Source organism: Neophocaena asiaeorientalis, unplaced genomic scaffold (genome assembly GCF_003031525.2).
Source record: "Neophocaena asiaeorientalis asiaeorientalis breed wild unplaced genomic scaffold, Neophocaena_asiaeorientalis_V1.1 scaffold14, whole genome shotgun sequence".
NCBI classification, from domain to species: domain Eukaryota; kingdom Metazoa; phylum Chordata; class Mammalia; order Artiodactyla; family Phocoenidae; genus Neophocaena; species Neophocaena asiaeorientalis.
Window position 1 is genome coordinate 11,654,364 of NW_020175192.1, and position 22,391 is coordinate 11,676,754.

General features: G+C 38.8%; 1 protein-coding gene across 1 annotated transcript in view; it reads left to right on the forward strand.

Annotated features, from left to right (window-relative positions):
* Window positions 1–13,765, forward strand: part of SARAF (store-operated calcium entry associated regulatory factor) — an 18,467-nt gene extending 4,702 nt beyond the window's left edge. Inside the window, exons 2-6 of the mRNA XM_024765141.1 lie at window positions 3,931–4,109; window positions 7,301–7,718; window positions 10,212–10,341; window positions 10,974–11,119; window positions 12,959–13,765. Coding sequence (XP_024620909.1) covers window positions 3,931–4,109; window positions 7,301–7,718; window positions 10,212–10,341; window positions 10,974–11,119; window positions 12,959–12,984 — 899 coding nt within the window. The 3' untranslated portion in view covers window positions 12,985–13,765. The remainder of the gene's footprint in view (window positions 1–3,930; window positions 4,110–7,300; window positions 7,719–10,211; window positions 10,342–10,973; window positions 11,120–12,958) is intronic.
* The last annotated feature ends 8,626 nt before the right edge of the window (window positions 13,766–22,391 follow it).

A 22,391-nucleotide genomic window follows, 5' to 3' on the forward strand; every position in this document is an offset into this window, starting at 1 on the left:
GACCGGGGCACGAACCCGCGCCCCCTGCATCGGCAGGCGGACTCCCAACCGCCACGCCACCAGGGAAGCCCCATTTTTTAAAAATTGACATATTATTGACTTATAATATTAGTGTCATGTTTACAACATATTAGTTTAATATTTTTATAGATTATACTCCATTTAAAGTTATTACAAAACAATGGCTCTATTTCCTTGTGCTGTATAATATATCCTTTTTGCTTATTTAAGCAATGTATTCTTTTTTTTTTTTTCGATACGCGGGCCTCTCACTGTTACGGCCTCTCTCGTTGCGGAGCACAGGCTCCGGATGTGCAGGCTCCAGACGTGCAGGCTCAGTGGCCACGGCTCATGGGCTCAGCCGCTCCGCGGCATGTGGGATCCTCCCGGACCGGGGCACGAACCCATGTCCCCTGCATCGGCAGGCGGAGTCTCAACCACTGCGCCACCAGGGAAGCCCTTAAATGTTGATATATTTTAATGAAAGTTACAGGCATCATGATAGGCCATAACTAAATCCTTCAGTATAAGCCTTTTTTTAATGAACTTTTCCCCACCTAGTAAAAATAACATTACATCTAACAAAATTGACCCTAATTTCTTAATATCAACTAATTACTCATTCCATAGCCAGATATCACAGTTGTCCCTAAAATGTCTAAACTAGTTTGTTCAAACCAGGGCCCAGTCCAGGACCAGTCATTGCATCTGACTGAATTATCCCTTAAGTCTTTTGAAAATGTAGAATGGTCTCTTTTTTCATGCTCCTGCTTTGCTGAAGGGATTGGGCCAGTTATCCTTTAGAATATCCTACGTTCTGGATTCTGTTTTCTCATGACATTGTTTTAGCATTTTTTTTTCTTCCTTGTATTTCTAGTAAGCTGAATGCTAGGTCCAAAGGATTGATTAGATTCATATTAAATACTTCTGAGGATTACATCATAGGAGATGGTGTAATATCGATCTTTATACCATTAGCAGTGCTAAGTTTGACTAGTGGATTACAGTGGCTTGTTTCTCCCCCGTGAAGTTACATTTTTCCCCTTTTGTGACTAGAGAGCACTCCGTGTAATGTTACTTGGCAGCATACCAATATCCATTCACTTAATGATTTTAAAACTAATTGATCCTTTTCTGAATCTGTTTATTTAGGGGTTGTAAGATGGTGATTTTTCTAATTCTATCACTTCTTCTGCATTTATTGATTGATATTCTTCAGTAAAGTTGAGATTTTCCTTATCAACTGAGGCTATTTCAGATTATGGTTCTGGCTGGAAAGTCAGGATAAACATTTAATTTAAAATCTTTAATTGCTAGTTTTCAAAGTGAGGTAATTGGTAGCCACTTTAAGTATAGACAAGTGAGTTTTTGGCTTTCCCTTTAAGTATTATTATGGATTCTTGGGTTTTCATAGATTGAACATGATTTGCCAAGTATAGTCACTATCTTGCTGGTCAGTCTTGCTTTTGGTGTCTTAAGATCTTTCCCATCCCAGGGTCATAAACATATTCTTTCTTTTTGTGTTTTCTTCTAGTACTTTTAATTGGTTGTTTATTTTGTGGTAAGTGTTTAACCATCAGGGATGAATTTTTATACGTTGTGCACATGCTCAGTTTCCTAATCCTGTGTTACTGTTTACATTATTATAGATTTAATTACAGATATGTTTTGATTGCTGTAACCCAATTTTCCTTTCTTTGTTGTTACTGGTTTTCAGCTGTCTTTTTACCATTTTATATGTTATTAGATTACTTTGTATTATTATATTTCTAGTTTTATTGTATTTTGGCGAGAGACGCGTGACCAGTAAGTCTCAGCTTAGTCAAATTTATTAAGCTCTTTTTTTGGTAAATAAATATAAATAAGATCTGTATTTGCTGACGTGAGGGAATACCGTTGATGTCTGATTAAGTGCAAAAGCACGTGAAGAGTTACGTGCACTGTATGATTCAATTTTATAAAAATAAACTAACAAAAGTCGAAACAACCCCTGAGTATGTATCTGTTGTGTGGCCAGGCTGCTAGTTCTGGTTATCACAGAAATGTGAAATTGGAGGAGGAATGGATTTCTCTTTTTAAAAGGAAAAAGTGTTACTTTTAGATTTAAAAAAATTGTGAAATATGTATGCGTGTATGTGTGTGTATGTATGTGTGTATATATATGTACATGAATGCAAAGAGCTTGGGAGACCATCTAGGGATGTAGCTTCTTCTCAAGCAGCTTTCACCTTGTAGTGCTTACTTTAGTCAGCTCCAATTCAAGAGCTGCTATTTCCTGTTGCTTTTAGGGATTCCATTACGTGTGTCAGGTTGGTTCTCAGTTTTCCCACTTGCTGGTCTGGCACTTCACTTATATTTAGGACTAGTCACCTAACTATTGGTCCATCTGCTTTCACCTTCCAAAATTCTGTTACCATCTCCTTTTCTGTTTTGCCTGACCTTGTTTGTTCACATCGGCAAAACAATTCATTTATTGTACTTTCAGTGGAATTTGAGAGGCAGCAAATTTTGCTAATTTGACAGGTTGAAATATAGGGAATTGGGTGCTAACAAAATGGTGGAAAGTGATGTCTGCTACATCTGCAGCAGTGAACACTGGATGGCTCACATCAGGCCTTTTCGCATCCACGACACTAATTACGGAGCACTGGACAGTGTCAGGAAAACCCTGAGCCCCCATGACTGCCTGCTAGTCTGGGCACAGTCTGAGTTTAAGCTCTGATCTCCGGATCTCGCTTAAGTCCCTCCGGTTGACAGAACCGAAATCACTTTTGGGATTTGTAGCTGCAAGACGTTTTAGGAGTCTTTTAGCTTTGCAAGAAGTCATACCAGTTTGAGGGCAAGATGGGTGTTGAGTGAACCAATCCGCAGTATCTTCCATCATAATCTGAGGATGATAAGTAGGAAGACTATTCATTTTCCAATAACACTTCAAAATTCACTTATGTATTGATACATCAGTGCCGGCCATAATTACCTTGTTTTGACTTCTTCTTTTTAAACTGCTTTGTCAATATGATTTTTAATTTGTGAAATAGTTTAACTTTTTAATTTTTAAAATTGTGAAATAGTTAAACCCACAGAAGTACACAATGAAAACCCACGTACTCACCACCCAGTTTTATTGAATCTTTACATTGTACTATATTTGCAAGCAAACCTCCCCCCTGCAAAGTAATAAAACATGAGGGATAGAGAGCGAAAGGCTCTGCTCTCCCTCTGTCCTCAGTGGTGCTCTGAATTTGATGTTTAGTCATTCCTATGCATGTTTTCATACTACTGGTATATACACGTATAGACCTTAACAACACATAGTACTGTTTTGCCAGTTTTCGCGGTTTATGTAAAGCCATCCTACTAAACATTCTACAACTTGCATTTTGCTTAAAATGTTTTTACTATTTCTATTCTGATACATGAATTCTAGTTCACTCATTTTAACTGCTGTATAATATTCCACTTTGTGAATAGGCCAAAATTTTATTAAACCATTCATCTGTTGACAGACGTTTAAGTCATTAAGTGTGCTTCAGGAACATTCATGTATATGTTTTGCTATTTTAATTAACCATTGATATTATTGTCAATTGTCATACAGTAGTACAACGTTTCAGAATGAACTTTTGGTTCTGATTTTGCAAAAATTATGTGGAACTCACGATATAGAAGCAGTTTAGGGGACATCAATCCTGAAATGAAGGGAGACCTTAAAGGAGTGACTTTCTGACTTTTGTGCAAAAGGTGTGAAGGTTGTTGTGATGGCTTTGGGATTTGGGAAACTGTTCCATCTTCTCTTCCTTAGTCATCCTCAAAAGGCAAGAAAGAGCCTTACTTTTGAAAGTATTTTCGATGACAAGAGTTTTGCTAGAATGAATCTTTCTATATGACAAGATATTTACCATCTGTTTATCTGTGTTCTTACTGTTTCAGACCGAGTATTGTTGCGGGATATAAAAGCTCTTACCCTCCACTATGACCGCTATACTACTTCCCGTAGGTTGGATCCGATCCCACAGTTGAAATGTGTTGGAGGCACAGCTGGATGTGATTCTTATACCCCCAAAGTCATACAGTGTCAGAACAAAGGCTGGGATGGTTATGATGTACAGGTAATACTCTTTATGTTGATGGAAGTCTAAATGGAATCCTTTTCAGTGAAGTGTTTATTGAGACATTATTCAGTATTTTGGGGAAGTACATATAGAAAATCTCCGGTTACCTAAAATATATAAATATAAATCAGTGATTCGGTCTCTGAAAGGAACATCCTCTGAAAGAAATGAACTGATTTTAAAGCCTGGAAATATTCATTGTAATCTTTATACCAAAACTTTCTCATAAGACATTAGTAAATTTTCAAAACTTTTCATATACTTGAGGGTGGGGGGTAGAGGATTTCTTTTGATTGTCATTTCTCTGTCATTCCTCAAAGAATACCAACCTATCCTTAAAAAATAAAGTTAAGATGATAAGGAATTGTAGATTGTAAGTGGGGGTGGGGTTCCTGTGTCCCTATTGTGCTTCAAATGCTTGATTTTAAAAAGTTGTTTTAGAGCTGAGCGTGGTTACTTACGAGTGAAAGCATTTCAGTGGGCTTTATTGTCTTCAGGTCTTTGGCATTTTGTACTTAGGACAGGCCACCTCCTTGAAGTTCCAAACTTTGTTATCCTTTAGAAATGGAATAGATTTTAAGTGAATTCAGTTTAAATCAATACGAATAGATTTCTACTTTGTATTCTGCCTGCTTTCAGAAAGGATTTAAGATGGTTGGTCATTCGGCCAGAAGCTTGCTTTGACAGTTTTCCCTTCCATCAGAGTGATATTCTTGTTTGATACAACCTTTGTGCCTCATGTATGCAGTTCGGGGAGAGAGTTCATATTTGCTTGGTGATACGTATCTCACAACATTTTTTCCTAGTCTTGCTAACCAGATTGCAGAATCTTCAGGTTAAAGCTGAAATTACTTTTACTTTTATATTACTTTCCAGTCTTGATGGAAAAAAGATACTAATGGCAAAGTCATTCATTAAACATATATTAAACAGTATTATACAAAAATGAATGATGGAGTCACAACCCTCAAGAAACTCTCTTCCTAGGAGAATAGATAAGACAAGCACTCACATTACATCTAGGTGCCAACAAAGTATTGTAAAGTCACGTCCAGTTGGGGGGATTGGGAAAGACTTGAAGAAGAAAGTATTATATGTACTGTGTTAGTAAGGAAGGATAACATTTTTAGAGCTGAAGAGATAGAGAAGGGAGTGAATGGCATGAGCAAAGTATAGAGGATGTCATACGTTGACTTATGTTTAGTAGCAGGAGAGAGCCTCTTCTAATTCCAAGAGTATAAATATAATAATTAGAAGCCTCTATTAGTATATGCTATTAAGGAAATGACAATTAACATGAAATACCGATAGAGATTGAGTTTATTTACCTAAATCAACAAGCTTATAAATCTTCCTCCAAATAAAATTATTTAAAAAAATGGAATAGTGTAGAACAACAACAACAAAATAGAAAAATTGAATATTATCCAAATTAAAAACTTTTAGGCTTCAACAGACACCATCAAGAAAGTGAAAAGGACACACACAATAGGAGAAAGCTTTTGCAGTCATATTATCTGATTGGGGACTTGTGTCCAGAGTATATGAAGAACTATTACAACTCAGTAAGAAGACATATAACCAAATTTAACAGTGGGTAAGGCATCTGACTAGACATTTCTCCAAAGAAGATATGCAGATGGCCAGTAAACATGTGAAAAAATGTTCAGCATCATTAGCTGAAAAAGTGTGCAGCATCAGGGAAATACAAATCGAAACCACAGTAAGACACCAGTTCCTACAACAGGATGCCTGTGATCAGAAAGGCGTAGTAGCAGGTGTTGGTGCGGATGTGGAGAGACCCTCATACACTGCCATTAGGGATGTGAAACGGCGCAGCCACCTTGGAAAACGGGCAGTTTCTCAAAGATTTAAACATAGAGTTACTGAATGCCTAGTCATTCGACTCCTAGGTGTGTACCCAAGAGACTTGAAAATGTGTGTCCACACAGAAACATACTAAACGTTGTAGTTGCGTTATTCATAAATGGCAAAAAGTAGAAACAACCCAAGCGTCCATCATTGATGAATGAAGAAACAAAATGTGGTATATCCATACGATGGAATGTTATTTAGCCATAAAAAGGAATGAAGTGCTGATTATGCTACAACATGTGTGAACCTTGAAAACATTCTGCCAGGTGAAAGAAGCCAGTCACGTAGGACCACGTATTGTATGATTCCGTTTACATGAAATGTCCAGAGTAGGGGAATCCTTGCAGACAGATTGGTGGTTGCTTAGAGCTAAGAGGCTTGGGGGGAAACAGGAAGTGACTGCTAAAGGAGATGAGATTTCTTTGGGGGGCGATGAAAATATTCTAAAATTGATTGTGATGATGGTTGCACAGCTCTGTGAATACACTAAAAACCATTGCAATGGGTGAGTGTCTAGTATGTGAATTACATCTGAATAAAGCTGATATAGTGTACCTGAAGTTTGAAAGAGGAAGTTAATTTGTCCAAAAAAGAGAAAAGCAATAGAACCAATCAGATCTCTTTTGGCTTATATCTTTTTTAATGTTGATAGAGAAGCATATTACCTACTCAGCTCAAAATAGTTATAGAATTCAAAGTAGACCTGGGCTCTTTTTTTTAAGCTGGAAAATTTTGAAGCTAGCATAGATTCTTTTTGCAGTTTTTCTAAATGTCTTTTTAAAAAAACTTAAGAAAATTACTTAATGGATTGGACCTTGGGAAAGGTAGTCCATGGTTTTTATAGAATTTGTGTAGGAAGTTTTTCTCAGAAGGTTATATCAACAGCTACCAGATATTCATATATGATGCTGATATTTGAGCCTTAATGTTGAAAAAACCCCTATTTTTAAAGAAAGCATCTTCAACAGTGGTTAAAAAGTTGACATTTTAAAAATTTGCTTAAAATTAATAAATTAGGGAATGCTTAATATGTACAAAAGAATTCTTTACATCTATATGTAAGGAATAAGGAATAGTAATAAAATGAGCACTCATGTACCCACCACCTAGCTTAAGTAGAACGTTAATATCACCAGTATCTTGGAAGCCCCTGGTTTGCCCTCCCCCAACACAGAAATACTCGTCCTGAATTTTGATTATCATTCCCTTGCTTCATTTTGCTGTTTTATGACAGCTGTTTAGCCCAAATAATGTATGTTAAATGAAAAAAAAATCTTTTGGTTTTAATAACCTGTTTCTACTTTTCTTCACAGTGGGAATGTAAGACCGATTTAGATATCGCATACAAATTTGGAAAAACTGTGGTGAGCTGTGAAGGCTATGAATCCTCTGAAGACCAGTATGTGCTGAGAGGTTCCTGTGGCTTGGAGTATCACTTAGATTACACGGAACTTGGCCTAAAAAAATCGAGAGAGTCTGGAAAAAACCATGGCTTTAACTCTTTCTCTGATTATTATAATAAGTTGTACTCCCGAGAATCTTGTAGCATCAGTGGAGTGCTTACCATCGTGGTGCTACTTGCTATTGCCTTTGGAGTTTATAAATTCTTCCTTAGTAATGGTCATGATTCTCCTCCACCATATTCTGAGTATCCTCCATATTCCCATCGTTATCAGAGATTCACCAACTCTGAAGGACCCTCTCCTGCAGGCTTTAAGCCTGAGTTCACAGGTATGTTTTCCTAGGCAATGGCAGTAAGTAGGATAGAAGTCAGGTAGTGAATCCTGTGCTGGTTTCTGATATAGAAAATGGTTGCACTGGGAAACCAAAGCAGATTTGTCTTATTTTTTTACCTTCAACTTCTTTTACCTCTTGTGTTCTGTTTCTCTATAAGGTTAATTGTGATTACTATTTTAAGGATGCATGATTAAATTGCAAATCATCTCAATCAAACTTGGTCAGATTTGGTAATAAGCATTTACCTTGAACTCTGTCTCACAACACACACAAAATTCTATTCACTGAGTATTACAGAGCTCAACATAAAAGTAAAACAATTAAGTTTCCAGAAGAAAACATAGGAAAATATTTGTCAGGGTAGGCAAAACTTTCTTAGAATGCAAAAAATACCAGCCAAAGAGAAAAGAGGGATAAATTAGACTTTATTTAAATTAAGAATGTCTAGTCATCAAATACAACATTAAGAGAGTGAAAAGGCAAGCCACAGACTGGGAGAAGGTATTTGTAAAACATATTTTCAACAAAGCACGTGTGTCTACAGTACATAAAGAACTCCCACAAATCTGAGAAAAGACAGACAACCTAATTAAAAAAATGGACAGATGATTTGAACAGCCATTTTATAGTAAAAGAAGATATCTAGATATCCAATAAAAATTTGAAAAGGTGCTCAGCATCATTAGTCTTCAGGAACATGCAGATTAAAACCTGAGTTCTTAATTAACCACCATTTAATCATCTTAATGGCTAGCATTAAAAAGACAGAGTACCAAGTTATGGCAAGGATGTAGTTAACTGGAACTTGCTGGAAGGAGTTAAAAGGATAAAACACTTTGGAAAACTGTCAGTATCTACTGAAACTAGACATACGCCATCCAATGACCCCGCAATTTCATTCCTAGATGCATACCTCAGAGAAATGCATGCATGTGTGTGCAAAAAGATCTGCACGAGAATGTTCACGGCAGCTGTATTCACAGCAGCCAAAAACTGGAAATAGAATGTCCGTAAACATTCGAATGAGACAAATTGTTTTTTTTCACACATTGGACTACTTACTATACATAAATTTAGAAAAAAACAAAAACAAAACTGATATATGCAGTGGTGGAGGTCGACTCTCATGGACATAATGATACACCAGAAGAGTACCTCCGTATGATTCTATTTATAAAAAGTTCAAGAATGGGTAAAACCAAAGTGTGGTGAGAAAAGTCAGAGTTGGCTTCTCTCTGACATGGGTGGGTATCTATTGGGAGTTGTCGTGAGGGAGTCTCTGGGTGATAGAAAGGTTTTACTGATGTGGGTAGTGATTACATGCCTGGGTACATACGTACAGATTTATTATGCTGTACATGTGGGATTAGCACAGTTCCCTTTATGTATATGATACAGCAATTTAAGAAAAACTTCCTCTGAGCAGAAGATATTTTTTTTTTGGTCCCTTGTAAGACCCGACTTCCCAACCAACAAATATCCTCCACTTGGATTCCTCCATTAGACACTCAGGTACAGCTCTCAACCTGGAGCTTCTAGACGTGTCCACACAGTAGAAAGGAAGTAGCTCTGACACGTGGGGTCATCTTCTAGTAGCTGATCTGGAGCAGGGCAGATGTGACCTTATGGGAAGAAACCACCCTCCCCTGACTTAAAAACATATCCCTCCTTTTCCTTGTGTTTGGGAAAGGCAGGTGCTCCTTGGTTATAAACCAGTATTTTATTTTATTTTATTTTATTTATTTATTTTTTGTGGTACGCGGGCCTCTCACTGTTGTGGCCTCTCCTGTTGCGGAGCACAGGCTCCAGACGCGCAGGCTCAGCAGCCATGGCTCACGGGCCTAGCCACTCCGTGGTATTGGGATCTTCCCGGACCGGGGCATGAACCCATGTCCGCTGCATTGGCAGGCGGACTCTCAACCACTGCGCCACCAGGGAAGCCCTAAACCAGTATTTTATAAATACACCTTTTGAATACACTTGTTTATAAGTTGAAGTATTATTATTTTTTATTTTTATTATTTTTAAAAATAAATTTATTTTATTTATTTATTTTTGGCTGCGTTGGGTCTTCGTTGCAGTGCGCAGGCTTTCTCTAGTTGCAGGCAGCGGGGGCTACTCTTCGTTGCAGTGCGCAGGCTTCTCATTGTGGTGGCTTCTCTTGTTGCGGCGCACAGGCTCTAGACGTGTGGGCTTCAGTAGTTGCAGCATGCAGGCTCAGTAGCTGTGGCTTGCGGGCTCTAGAGCACAGGCTCAGCAGTTGTGGTGCACAGGCTTAGTTGCTCCTGGGCACGTGGGATCTTCCTGGACCAGGGCTCCAACCCTGGTCCCCTGCATTGGCAGGCAGATTCTTAACCACTGTGCCACCAGGGAAGTCCCCTGAGTATTATTATTAAAGCATACAGATGAAACAATTGAAATGTCATATTATCTTTAGTTCTGTAGACTATGGTTTAAGAGAGGATACATAATCATTTTTATTTTTAGGACCGCATGGTGCAACTTCTGGTTTTGGCAGTGCTTTCACTGGACAACAAGGACATAAAAATTCAGGACCAGGGTTCTGGACTGGCTTGGGAACTGGAGGAATATTAGGATATTTGTTTGGCAGCAATAGGTAAGCTTTGCATTTATCTCACCTGCTCTTTAATTCAGCCTCGCTTTAGAGGCTTCTTTGTTTTACTTACAATTTGACTGGATTTGTTTTGTTAAGGAAAATAAATTATGGTGACATTACCCTATTAAATCAGATTCTCTGGGGATGGGAAAGAATGCCATCTGTGCTTTGATCAATATTATATGTGTTGTTTTCTTTCACATGTCATGCTTATAGATATGAGTTAGAAGCAAGACTGTTGACTCGACATCTGAGAAGGCAGGAAAGAACACAACATTTGGGGCACAGTTGGCATTCTGGTTTGGTTGGAGAATGATAGAAGCAAGGGTGGAAAGAGCTTGTGACCAGATTTTGGAATGTCTTCAGTTTAAATAGTAGTTTAAGTTTAGATTGTATTTGAATGCGAATTCAGAAAGAAAGAACCTTTATTCCCTGTCATTTTCTTTCCTCATAGCAATGACCATAAGAATGGCAGAAATATAAAACAGTGTTTATTTTATGTTAATCCTAATATACCAGAACCCTGAGGAAAAAACACTTGATAAAAATTGTTTTCTGATGGTTTAGGAATAGGAGGGTATTTAAAAATCATAGTCACAAGAAAAATGCCTGACACACTTTTGTCTTTATAGAGCAGCAACACCCTTTTCTGACTCGTGGTACTACCCATCCTCATACTCCAGCTCGTGGAATAGTCGTGCTTATTCACCACTTCGTGGAGACCCAGGAAGCTACTCAGCGTGTTCAAGCTCAGAGCCAAAAACCAGAACAGCGTCAGGTGAGAGCAAAAAATCAAGAAGTTCCTATTCAGTAAAGTACAGAAACAATTTGGAACTTAGATGATTAACTATACATTTAGCAGTCATGGTTTTATGTGGTATACCCACCAGAAATATTAGTTGCACAATTAACTGAGATTAAAATATTATTCAGATCTATTCTTTCCTCCCACTTCTGTTCTTTAAAACTCAAACAGAAATTTGGTTTAGACTCATGTCTTTCACTAACCAAGGTTTTAACTTAAACCTTCCTGGACGTTGGTTTCCATGTATGTTTAATTCTGGTTAATCTCTAGGGGTCCTTTAAGCTCTAAAATGGGAATTTTCTAGGTAGAAGGTTGAACTTTTCAGTTTGGTAAAACTCAATAAAAATGTATTGAGCCATTATTTAAATCATTGTCAAAAATATGTTTATTGCAATGACTAAGAGGAAATTTTGTAAAGAAGCAGAGATAAAATATAAAAAAACAAATTATTTGGAGTTAAATATCTAATTAGCAGAGAATCGGAGGTAGTGGATAATAAGGCGCTGATAGATTGCTGGGGTTGGATTTGTCTTCTTCAGCAGAGGCAAGAAGTTATAGAACAATGAATAATTCTTTTTTTTTTTTTTAAATAATTCTTGAAATTGACAGAAAATATATTTAAATATGTTTAAAAATGTCAGAGTGGAATTCTCATAGTGCTGGTGTGAATGAATCGATATGATCACTTTGAAAAGCTGTTAGGCATTACCTACTAAAATTGAACATAAACATACTCAAGATTCAGCAGTTTCACAAATACATGGTAACAGAAGTGCGTACACTTTTACACTTAAAGATGAGTACGAGGATGTTTGTAGCATCCTTACTCATAGTAGCCTTCAACTGGAAGAAATCCATGTATCTTCCACCAGTAAAATGGATGAATAAGTTGAGTTATATTCATACAGTGGAATACTGTGCAGCAGTAAGAATAAGTAAATAGTTGTAGGCGATAATGTGGATAAATTTATCAGATGTAAAGAAAGAAGCCAGACACACAAGAATATGTACAGTATGATGGCAACATTCATGTTTTATAAATATACATGTTTAAAAACAAGCAAAACTAATCTGTGGTGTTAGATGTTAAGACAGTGGTTGCTTTGGGGGAGAAAAAGAGGTGGTAATAATTGAGAAGATATATAAAGGTGTAACTACGTAGGGCATAATGTGACAAAAGAACCACATTCCCAGTGGAAACAAGAACTGTAAGAAACTGTATATATCAACTAGAAATGTATGGGACTTAGGTGAAGAAAATCATAAGACATTACCAAATAACCTACAGGAAGATCTGAGAAAAATTGAGTTTCCAGATGGGAACACTGTGGTCTTGTAACCTGTCTGTTAGCATGTTTGCATCTTGGGGGAGCTGGGGGTGCCTAGGTAACCTTTACCATCAAAAGTCTGTGACCCTCCCCCATGTTACTTCTATTTACCGCTGGAGTCGTGAGAGGTAGCAGGGCCTGGCTTAGGCTCCACTGGCCTCTCTGCTGTTTGGCTCAGACTTTGGGTCTTGCCTGTACCACGCTGGCCCCAGCAAAGAACACGTCTTTGGTTTCCTGACTAAAAGTTATTGCCAGCAAGCATGTGTGTGTTTAGCAGACTTGATGCTGATTGGATGTCTGGAAGGGCTCTTGTGGGGAGTTGATGCACTGAGTCCTGCAGCCTTGGTTGGCAAGCTCATTCTCTCCTTCTTCCCTTGTGTTTTGTATCATTTGCTAACAATAAACGTGTATTACTGTTGTAATTTTATAAGCAATTCTAATGCATTTAAAAAAACTAATATAAAATTTACTCTCCTTATTCTAGGATATGGTGGTACCAGAAGACGATAAGAAAGTAAAAAGTTGGGATCAATCATTGGATGCAAAACTTCTGATTTTTCATCACTTTCTCTTATAAAACGTGCCCCTTGCTAACAACTGGGAAAAGGGAATATGCAAAAGTTCTGTGGTGTTTTGTCCTGTATAGCTTTTTGTGTTCTGTTATTTGAGGCTAGGAGTTGACATATGACAAAATGCTTATCTAGAGAATCATGTTTGTGTAACATGCAGATGTATATTATAGTTTTTGAAATTGATGACTACTGTAGAATGCTGAGAATGTACTGTGTGATTTCTGACACCTGTGATGCCATAAGAAGCATTAAGAATGAAGGCTTTATACCAATAGACACTGAGTCCAGAAATTTTCAGTCTTAGGTGGTTTTAGTTGTTGATTCATTACATCATAGAAGCGATAATAATCTATTTGGTATGTGTTATTGGGTGTTTGCTGTTCTTCAAACATTTAAACCAAACTTTGGACTACTAATTATACTTCCTTGTGTGTTTTGATCACTTCTGAGCTCAGGAGCTTTGAACCTGTCAGTGGTGTGTGGGGTTCTGGTAAGTGAGAACTACCTTTTTAGGAAAAGGTAGAAAATAAGTATCTAGAAGGTTGTTGTGAATGGCAGTGTGCTGACAAAAATGCTTGAAGCCTCCATATTCATTTTTTTAAGAAGTAAAGTTCAAGTGCTTCAGCAAAGGTTTTCTAATAACAGAAGCATGTAGTTCTCTGTGGAATCTCAGATGTTGTAGCAGTCTGTGTCAATCTTACATTAAAATGACAGAAAAAATAAAAACAAACAAAGGGTTTTATTCTTTCTTTCTACCAGCCTTGACACAAATTGGTGTTACTTTTTTACCTTTTTTTTCCCCAAAGGAAAGGGGGTTCATGCAGAAGTTCTCTCTCCCTAAACAGTAATTTGCTGTGGTAGTCTTGCCTTAGCTACTGGTCACACAAAAAACCTAAATTCAGGAATTCCCAGTTATACTCATTAAACTTCATTATTTTGCTAGGAAAGACAAGAACAGATTTGTGTTGTTATTATCACTACATATACTACTAATTCTTTTTATTTATTTATTATTTTCTTTTACTGACGTATAGTTGCTGTAAATATATGTCACAGATGTACAATATAGTGATTCACAATTTTTTTTTTTTTTTTTTTTTTTTGTGCCCTGAAGAACAGATTTGTGTTGTTATTATCACTACATATACTACTAATTCTTTTTATTTATTTATTTATTTTCTTTTACTGATGTATAGTTGCTGTAAATATATGTTACAGATGTACAAAATATAGTGATTCACAATTTTTAAAGGTTATAGTCCACTTACAGGTATTATAAAATATTGGTTTTTTTCCCTGTGTTGTACAGTATATCCTTGTAGCTTATTTTGTACCTAATAGTTTGTACCTCTTAATTCCCTACCCCTATATTACCCCTCTATCTCCCCTCTCTCCACTAGTAACCACTATTTTGTTCTCTGTATCTGTATAGATACTAATTCTTATACCTACAGTAGTCATTGTATCTTAACCAATGGGTTTCAGGATTCTTGCTTGCTTTTCTTTTTGTTTTGGCTGCACTGCCCACTGGACTGCCAGGGAATTCCCCCAGGATTCTTGCTTTCTTGAAAATTAAGGGTAATTTTGGAGAGCAATGCCAGCTTGTATTTTCCCAACATAGAATTGCTCATGGTGGCATGCGCAAGTATCTGGCTTGGTGACCTTTTGACATCAGAGGGCTGAAAACTCCACCTTCAGATCCTGTTAAGTGCCTGTAGTTTTGAAACTAGAGGCCTGCAGCTTAGTTACACCTATGCAGAATGGGATAAATTGCCCAGCAAAGAAAAATCCAAGATACCAGTCAGATTTTTACCACAGTTATCTATGCTGTGTGGCTGACAGGGTCTTGGTGCTCTGGCCGGTTGTCAGGCCTGAGCCTCTGAGGTGTGAGAGCTGAGTTCAGGATATTGGACCACCAGAGACCTCCTGGCCCCATGTAATATTGGCGAGAGCTCTCCCAGAGATCTCTGTCTCAATGCTAAGACCCAGCTCCACTCAATGACCAGCAGGCTCCAGTGCTGGACACCCCATGCCAAACAACTGGCAAGACAGGAACACAACCCCGTCCATTAGCAGAGAGGCTGCCTAAAATGATAATGAGTTCACAGACACCCCAGAACACACCACCGGACACGGTCCTGCCCACCAGAAAGACAAGATCCAGCCTTACCCACCAGAACACAGGCACCAGTCCCATCCACCAGGAAGCCTACACAACCCACTGAACCAACCTTACCCACTGGGGGCAGACACCAAAAACGATGGGAACTACAAACCTGCAGCCAGAGAAAAGGAGACCCCAAACACAGTAAGTGAAGCAAAATGGGAAGACAGAAATATGCAGCAGATGAAGGAACAAGGTAAAAACCCACCAGACCAAACAAATGAAGAGGAAATAGGCAGTCTACCTGAAAAAAAATTCAGAGTAATGATAATAAAGATGATCCAAAGTCTTGGAAATAGAATGGAGAAAATACAAGATATGTTTATCAAAGACCTAGAAGAACTAAAGGGCAAACAAACGATGAACAACACAATAAATGAAATTAAAAATTCTCTAGAAGGAATCAATAGCAGAGTAACTGAGGCAGAAAAACAGATAAGTGACCTGGAAGATAAAACAGTGGAAATAACTACTGCAGAGCAGAATAAAAAAGAATGAAAAGAATTGAGGACACTCTCGGAGACCTCTGGAACAACATTAAATGCACCAACATTCAAATTATAGGGGTCCCAGAAACAAAGACCTACAATAACAAACCCAAAACAATTAAGAAAATGGTAATAGGAACATATCGATAATTACCTTAAATGTAAATGGGTTAAATGCTCCCACCAAAAGACATAAACGGGCTGAAAGGATACAAAACAAGACCCATATATATATTGCCTACCAGAGACCCACTTCAGACCTAGGGACACATACAGACTGAAAGTGAGGGGATGGAAAAAGATATTCGATGCAAATGGAAATCAAAAGAAAGCTGGAGTGACAATTCTTGTATCAGATGAAATAGACTAAAATAAAGGCTATTACAAGAGACAAAGAAGGACACTACATAATGATCAAGGGATCGATCCAGGAAGAAGATATAACAATTGTAAATATTTATGCACCAACTGAAGAAATCTAAAAATACCTAGAAACAAATGACAATGAAAACACGATGACCCAAAACCTATGGGATGCCTAAAAATCAGTTCTAAGAGGGAAGCTTATAGCAATCCAATCTTACCTGAAGAAACAAGAAACATCTCAAATAAACAACCTAACCATAAATCGGAAAAGAAGAAGTAAAACTGACACTTTGCAGATGACATGACACTATACATAGAGAATCCTAAAGATGCTACCAGAAAACTGCTAGAGCTAATCAATGAATTTGGTAAAGTAGCAGGATACAAAATTAATGCACAGAAGTCTCTTGCATTCCTATACACTAATGATGAAAAATCTGAAAGAGAAATTAAGGAAACACTCCCATTTACCACTGCAACAAAAAGAATAAAATATCAAGGAATAAACCTAACTAAGGAGATGAAATACCTGTATGGCAGAAAACTATAAGACACTGATGAAAGAAATTAAAGATGATACAAACAGATAGAGAGATATACCATGTTCTTGGATTGGAAGAATCAACATTGTGAAAAATGACTGTATTACCCAAAGCAATCTACAGGTTCAGTGCAATCCCTATTGAACTACCAATGGCAGTTTTCACAGAACTAGAACAAAAAATTTCACAATTTGTATGGAAACACAAAAGACCCCGAGTAGCCAAAGCACTCCAAAATATACACAATACCAAAAAAACAAACAACTGAATCCAAAAATGGGCAGAAGACCTAAACAGACATTTCTCCCAAGAATATATATACAGATTGCCAACAAACACATGAAAGGATGCTCAACATCACTATTCATTAGAGAAATGCAAATCAAAACTACAATGAGGTATCACCTCACACCAGTCAGAATGGCCATCATCAAAAAATCTACAAACAATAAATGCTGGAGAGGGTGTGGAGAAAAGGGAACCCTCTTGCATTGTTGGTGGGAATGTAAATTGATACAGCCACTATGGAGAACAGTATGGAGGTTCCTTAAAAAACTAAAAATAGAAGTGTCATGCAATGCAGCAATCCCACTACTGGGCATATACCATGAGAAAACCATAATTCAAAAAGAGTCATGTACCACAATGTTTATTTCAGCTCTATTTACAATAGCCAGGACACGGGAGCAACCTAAGTGTCCATCGACAGATGAATGGATAAAGAAGATGTGGCACATATATACAATGGAATATTACTCAGCCATAGAAACAAACGAGATTGAGTTATTTGTAATGAGGTGGATGGATTTAGAGACTGTCATACAGAGTGAAGTAAGTCAGAAAGAGAAAAACAAATACCGTATGCTAACATATATATGGAATCTAAAAAAAAAGAAAAAAGGCTCTGAAGAACCTAGGGGCAGCACAGGAATAAAGATGCAGATATGGAGAATGGACTTGAGGATGCGGGGAGGGGGAAGGGTAACCTGAGATGAAGTGAGAGAGTGGCATGGACGTATATACACTACCAAATATAAAATCGATAGCTAGTGGGAAGCAGCCACAGAACATAGGGAGATCAGCTCGGTGCTTTGTGTCCACCTAGAGGAGTGGGACAGGGAGGGTGGGAGGGAGGGAGACGCAAGAGGGAGGGGATATGGTGATATATGTATTCGTGCAGCTGATTCACTTTGTTACATAGCAGCAACTAACACAACAATGTAAAGCAATTATACTCCAATAAGGATGTTAAGAAAAAAAAAAGGAATTGCTCATGGTATCTCCTAATCAAAAATTCTTATGAAGTAACCTGTCACGGCACAAGGAGAACCAAAAATTTCAAAATGTATGTTTCTTAGCAACATTGGTGGCCACGGTCTAGCTTTTTCTAAACCGTTTTTTTCTTTCATCACTAGAGGGCAGTAACGCTCCAGTATACAAAGTTAGTGGGCAGTGAAGTGTCTACTTTGACTATTTTGTGGTTTGTTGATGCTGTTGTAGACCTACTAGATAGATAGTCTTCCCCCCAGACTGCTACGGGAAAATGAGGGTTGCTTATATTAGTTTTCACATGAGATGTTTCTGACATACTAGTAGAACCAGTGTCACTGGTTCCCCATTTTTTGTCACATAGGACTTAATTCTTTTCTATACATAAAAACAAACTCAGATTCTGATGACACCTCATCTTTTTCACTGTTGCCACTCCGGTTCACGTCACCATCATCTGTCACTCAGTGAGGTCTACTCCGACTACTTGCATCCATTAGGATAGACCAGTAACAAATAATCCCCTGTTCCCACTGGGTTAAATCAAATGAGTAGGGCCTTCTGCTCATCAGAGTTACTCGGGGATTCTGGTGCACAAGAGCTTCCTTTCAGCGTGTTCTTCTGCTGTGGCTGCAGCAGAGGGAAGGGCATGTGGAGAATCACGCGCTCTTCTTAAAGCTTCTGTCCAGAAATGACGTCATTTCTGCTCTTCGTTGGCCTAACCAGGTCACATGGCCATGCCTAACTTTAATATGGTAGGGAAGTACAATCCTAACATGGGCCTGGAAATGGAAAACCAAATATGTTTACTAATCAACAGTAACGAAACCAAACTACTCTGTTTTACAATTTTAAATAATTTCTAACTCTCCATTTCTGCCCTAGGACTTTGCATCTTCCTTACTCTCTTGCATGTTTTCCCCATAGCACTTATTATCTTATAACTTATTATATGCTTTATTATTTTTTTTTCTACCTCTTCTCACTAGAGTAGAAGTCCCACAAGGGCAGGGGTTCTGTCTATATTGTTCTATAGTATATTTGCCTCGCTCAGCACAGTGTCTATCTTACAGCAGGCCTTCAAAGAGCACATACTGGATGAATGAATAAACAATTGATCATATACAAGTTTTGTTCTCATACAATAGCCCACTATATACGCTCTGGCTAGCAAGAGAGGGACAGTGGCATGAATTAGAGAAATTACTTCCTACAGTTACTCGAAACCATATTAATCAGGAAAGTCTTTGCAAGTAGGAAATCTTACTGGGAGAATGAATTCTTTTGAACTTGGGAGCTCCAAAAGCATCATGACAATGAACAGATTGATAATATTATTTACTGTGGTATGTTGACAGCTGGATTCACATATAGTGGCAAACACATAATCAATCCTGTTAAACACTTGCTGTTACGGTCCCTGCAGAGGCACATGGATGTCCACCCAAAGTGTGGATTGGATTTTGAGACTGATGATGTCTCACATACACAAGAGGGTATAAAAAATTTTATTACTGACATAATTGAGGTGTCATGGGAGAATAGGGCAGGCCTCTCAAGCAGGTTTGAAATGAGTTTTAATCATGATTAGGGTGTGAAGCTGGGGTGAGAGCTCCTATGCAGGGCCAGGGACACAAGGGGGAGAGGGAGGGGTGAGACTTAAAAGCTGTTAGCAGTCAGACATCAAAAATGGAGTCAGGGCTTCCCTGGTGGCGCAGTGGTTGAGAGTCCGCCTGCCGATGCAGGGGACACGGGTTCGTGCCCCGGTCCGGGAAGATCCCACATGCCGCGGAGCGGCTGGGCCCGTGAACCACGGCTGCTGAGCCTGCACGTCCGGAGCCTGTGCTCCGCAGCGGGAGAGGCCACGGCAGTGAGAGGCCCGCGTACCGCAAAAAAAAAAAAAAAAAAAAAAAAATGGAGTCAGAATCTTCATTACATAGACATTCTTAGTATTAGTTCAGTATTGCTTAACTTCATATTTGTAAAGTGATTCGCAATTTGCTAATGGATTTCATGGAAATGAAAGGATCTACTGTCATTTTCTGTAGGGCAAATGCAGCACTGGTGGGAAATAGACAAAGACACACTCTTGGCTGGCTTCCATCTTTAAGTGTTGTGATGGTTAGATTTATGTCTCAACTGGGCCATGGGTACCCAGATATTTGGACAGACGTTATTCTGTGAGGGTGTTTTGGGGTGAGATTAACATTTAAATCAGTAGGCTTAGTAAAGCAGATTGCTCTCCCTAGTGCAGGTGGGCCTCACATAATCAGTTGAAGGTCTGACTAGAACAAGAGGGCTGACCTTTCCCCAAATAAGAGAGAATTCCTTCTCCCTGACTGCCTTTGAACCAAAACATCAGCTTCTTCCTGGGTCTTGAGCCCACCAGTCTTTGGATTGGAGCCATACCATTGGTTCTCATGGGTGTCCAGCTTGCCAACCCACCCTGTAGATCTTGGGACTTGTCAGCCTCCATTCCAATACTACCTTCTAGAAATAGTAATGTGAAACTTGAAATTGTTTTGTCTCCTTGCTTTCCTCTCCTGCTTCACCCTGTAAGCTTGGACATAGGAGGGGAAAATGGTGAAGGAACGGAGAAGTTTGATGGTTACCTTGATTTCAAAGAAGTCACAGAAAACATTTTTTAAAAAAATTTTTTAGGCAGACAGAATATGGGGTATGTGTGGGATCGAATTAAGACCAGGGCCCACTGGAACAAGTGTTAGGATCTTTTATTTTTTTTGTCCGCACCACGCAGCATGTGGGATATTAGTTCCCTGACCGGGGATCGAACCTGCTCCCCCTGCATTGGAAGCATGGAGTCTTAGCCACTGGACCACCAGGGAAGTCCCATAGTATTAGGATCTTAAACGGCCAGATTTCCTCAAATTACTGACCGCCTGTTCAAGAACAGCAGAAATACCTACTAACTAAAATTTTGAGTTCCAATAAGACAAACTTTAAAAAAAATAAGACTCTTTTGCCTTCACTTAAAAATATGTGAGCATATAACGCATACAGATGGAATCTAAAAAAATGGTACTGAGGAACCTATTGGCAGGTCAGGAATAAATATGCAGACGTAGAGAACAGACTTGAGGACACGGGGTTGGTGGAAGGGTAAGCTGGGACAAAGTGAGAGAGTGGCATGGACATATATACACTACCAAATGTAAAATAGATAGCTAACGCATAGCACAGGGAGATCAACTTGATGCTTTGTGATGACCTAGAGGGGTGGCATAGGGAGGGTGGGAGGGAGGCTCAAGAGGGAGAGGATATGGGGATATACGTATACTATAGCTGATTCACTTTGTTATAAAGCAGAAACTAACACACCATTGTAAAGCAATTATACTCCAATAAAGATGTTAAAAAAAAGAAAAAAAAATTTAAGCATCATGTAAAGTATGAATTCCAATCTCCACTTTTTTTTTTTGGCTGCATCATGGGGCATGCAGGATCCTAGTTCCCCGACCAGGGATTGAGCCTGTGCCCCCTGCAGTGCAAGCAGGGAGTGTCCTAACCACTGGACCACCAGGGAATTCCTCCCAATCTCCATTTTTAAAAATTGAAGTATAGTTGATTTATAATGTTGTGTTAGTTTCAGGTGTACAGCAAACTGATTCAGTTATATATATACATATATAGATATATGTTCTTTTTCAGATTATTTTCCACTGTAGGTTATTACAAGATATTTAATATAGTTCCCTGGGCTATATAGTAAATCCTTGTTGCTTATCTAATCTCCTTTTTTAAAAGTAGCTTTCATTAGTGTTTTGGAAAAATTGCCCTGTATATTCCCTATCCTCTACTAGTTTTGGCCCATCTGATAATCCCCTACCTACACCGACCCAGCTCACTGGGTCAACGGTCCAGTCATGGGACCTCCTCTCCTGTCTCTACTGCCTTCCATTCTGTTCCCTTCACTTCTCTTCTTTCTGCCTGCGGCCACTCCTCTTTTCTTTTCTTTTCACACTATTAGAGGGTAGGCTCTGGGGGAGTGTAGATGACTAGGGTTGGTAGAATAGCACAAGAGGTAGTGAGAGGGAGAGGAAAGATGGAAACATCAGCTCTCCTGGCTGCACCTCTCCCTACCCCACTTCCAACCACCATTGTCAACCACTGGCTCCAGCACTGGGAGTGGCATCCTCTTTCAATCCCTCAGTCTTTTCTCAGCGTCCCTAATATGCCCCACTCCCAGGCCTCCCTTTGGGGTGATGACTGGCTCTCAGAGCAGCGGTGGGAGGGAAAGAGAGAGGAAGCAGTCAGGAAGCTGCAGAGGCTGTCCAGAAGACGTCACCAGCCCTCCCAAACCACGCCCCAGGTCAGGTATAGGACTGGTTCTCTGGTCTAGTCTGGTTAGGAGGTCAGATGCCTAAAGTCAATGCCTTATTTTTTTCAAACCTTAGGTCAAGGTTTTGTTCCCTCTGATATGAGGAAGAGAAACACGTAGACTTATGGCTGACAAATCAACAGATCACGATGCTGCTCACAACCCACAGCTAATCTT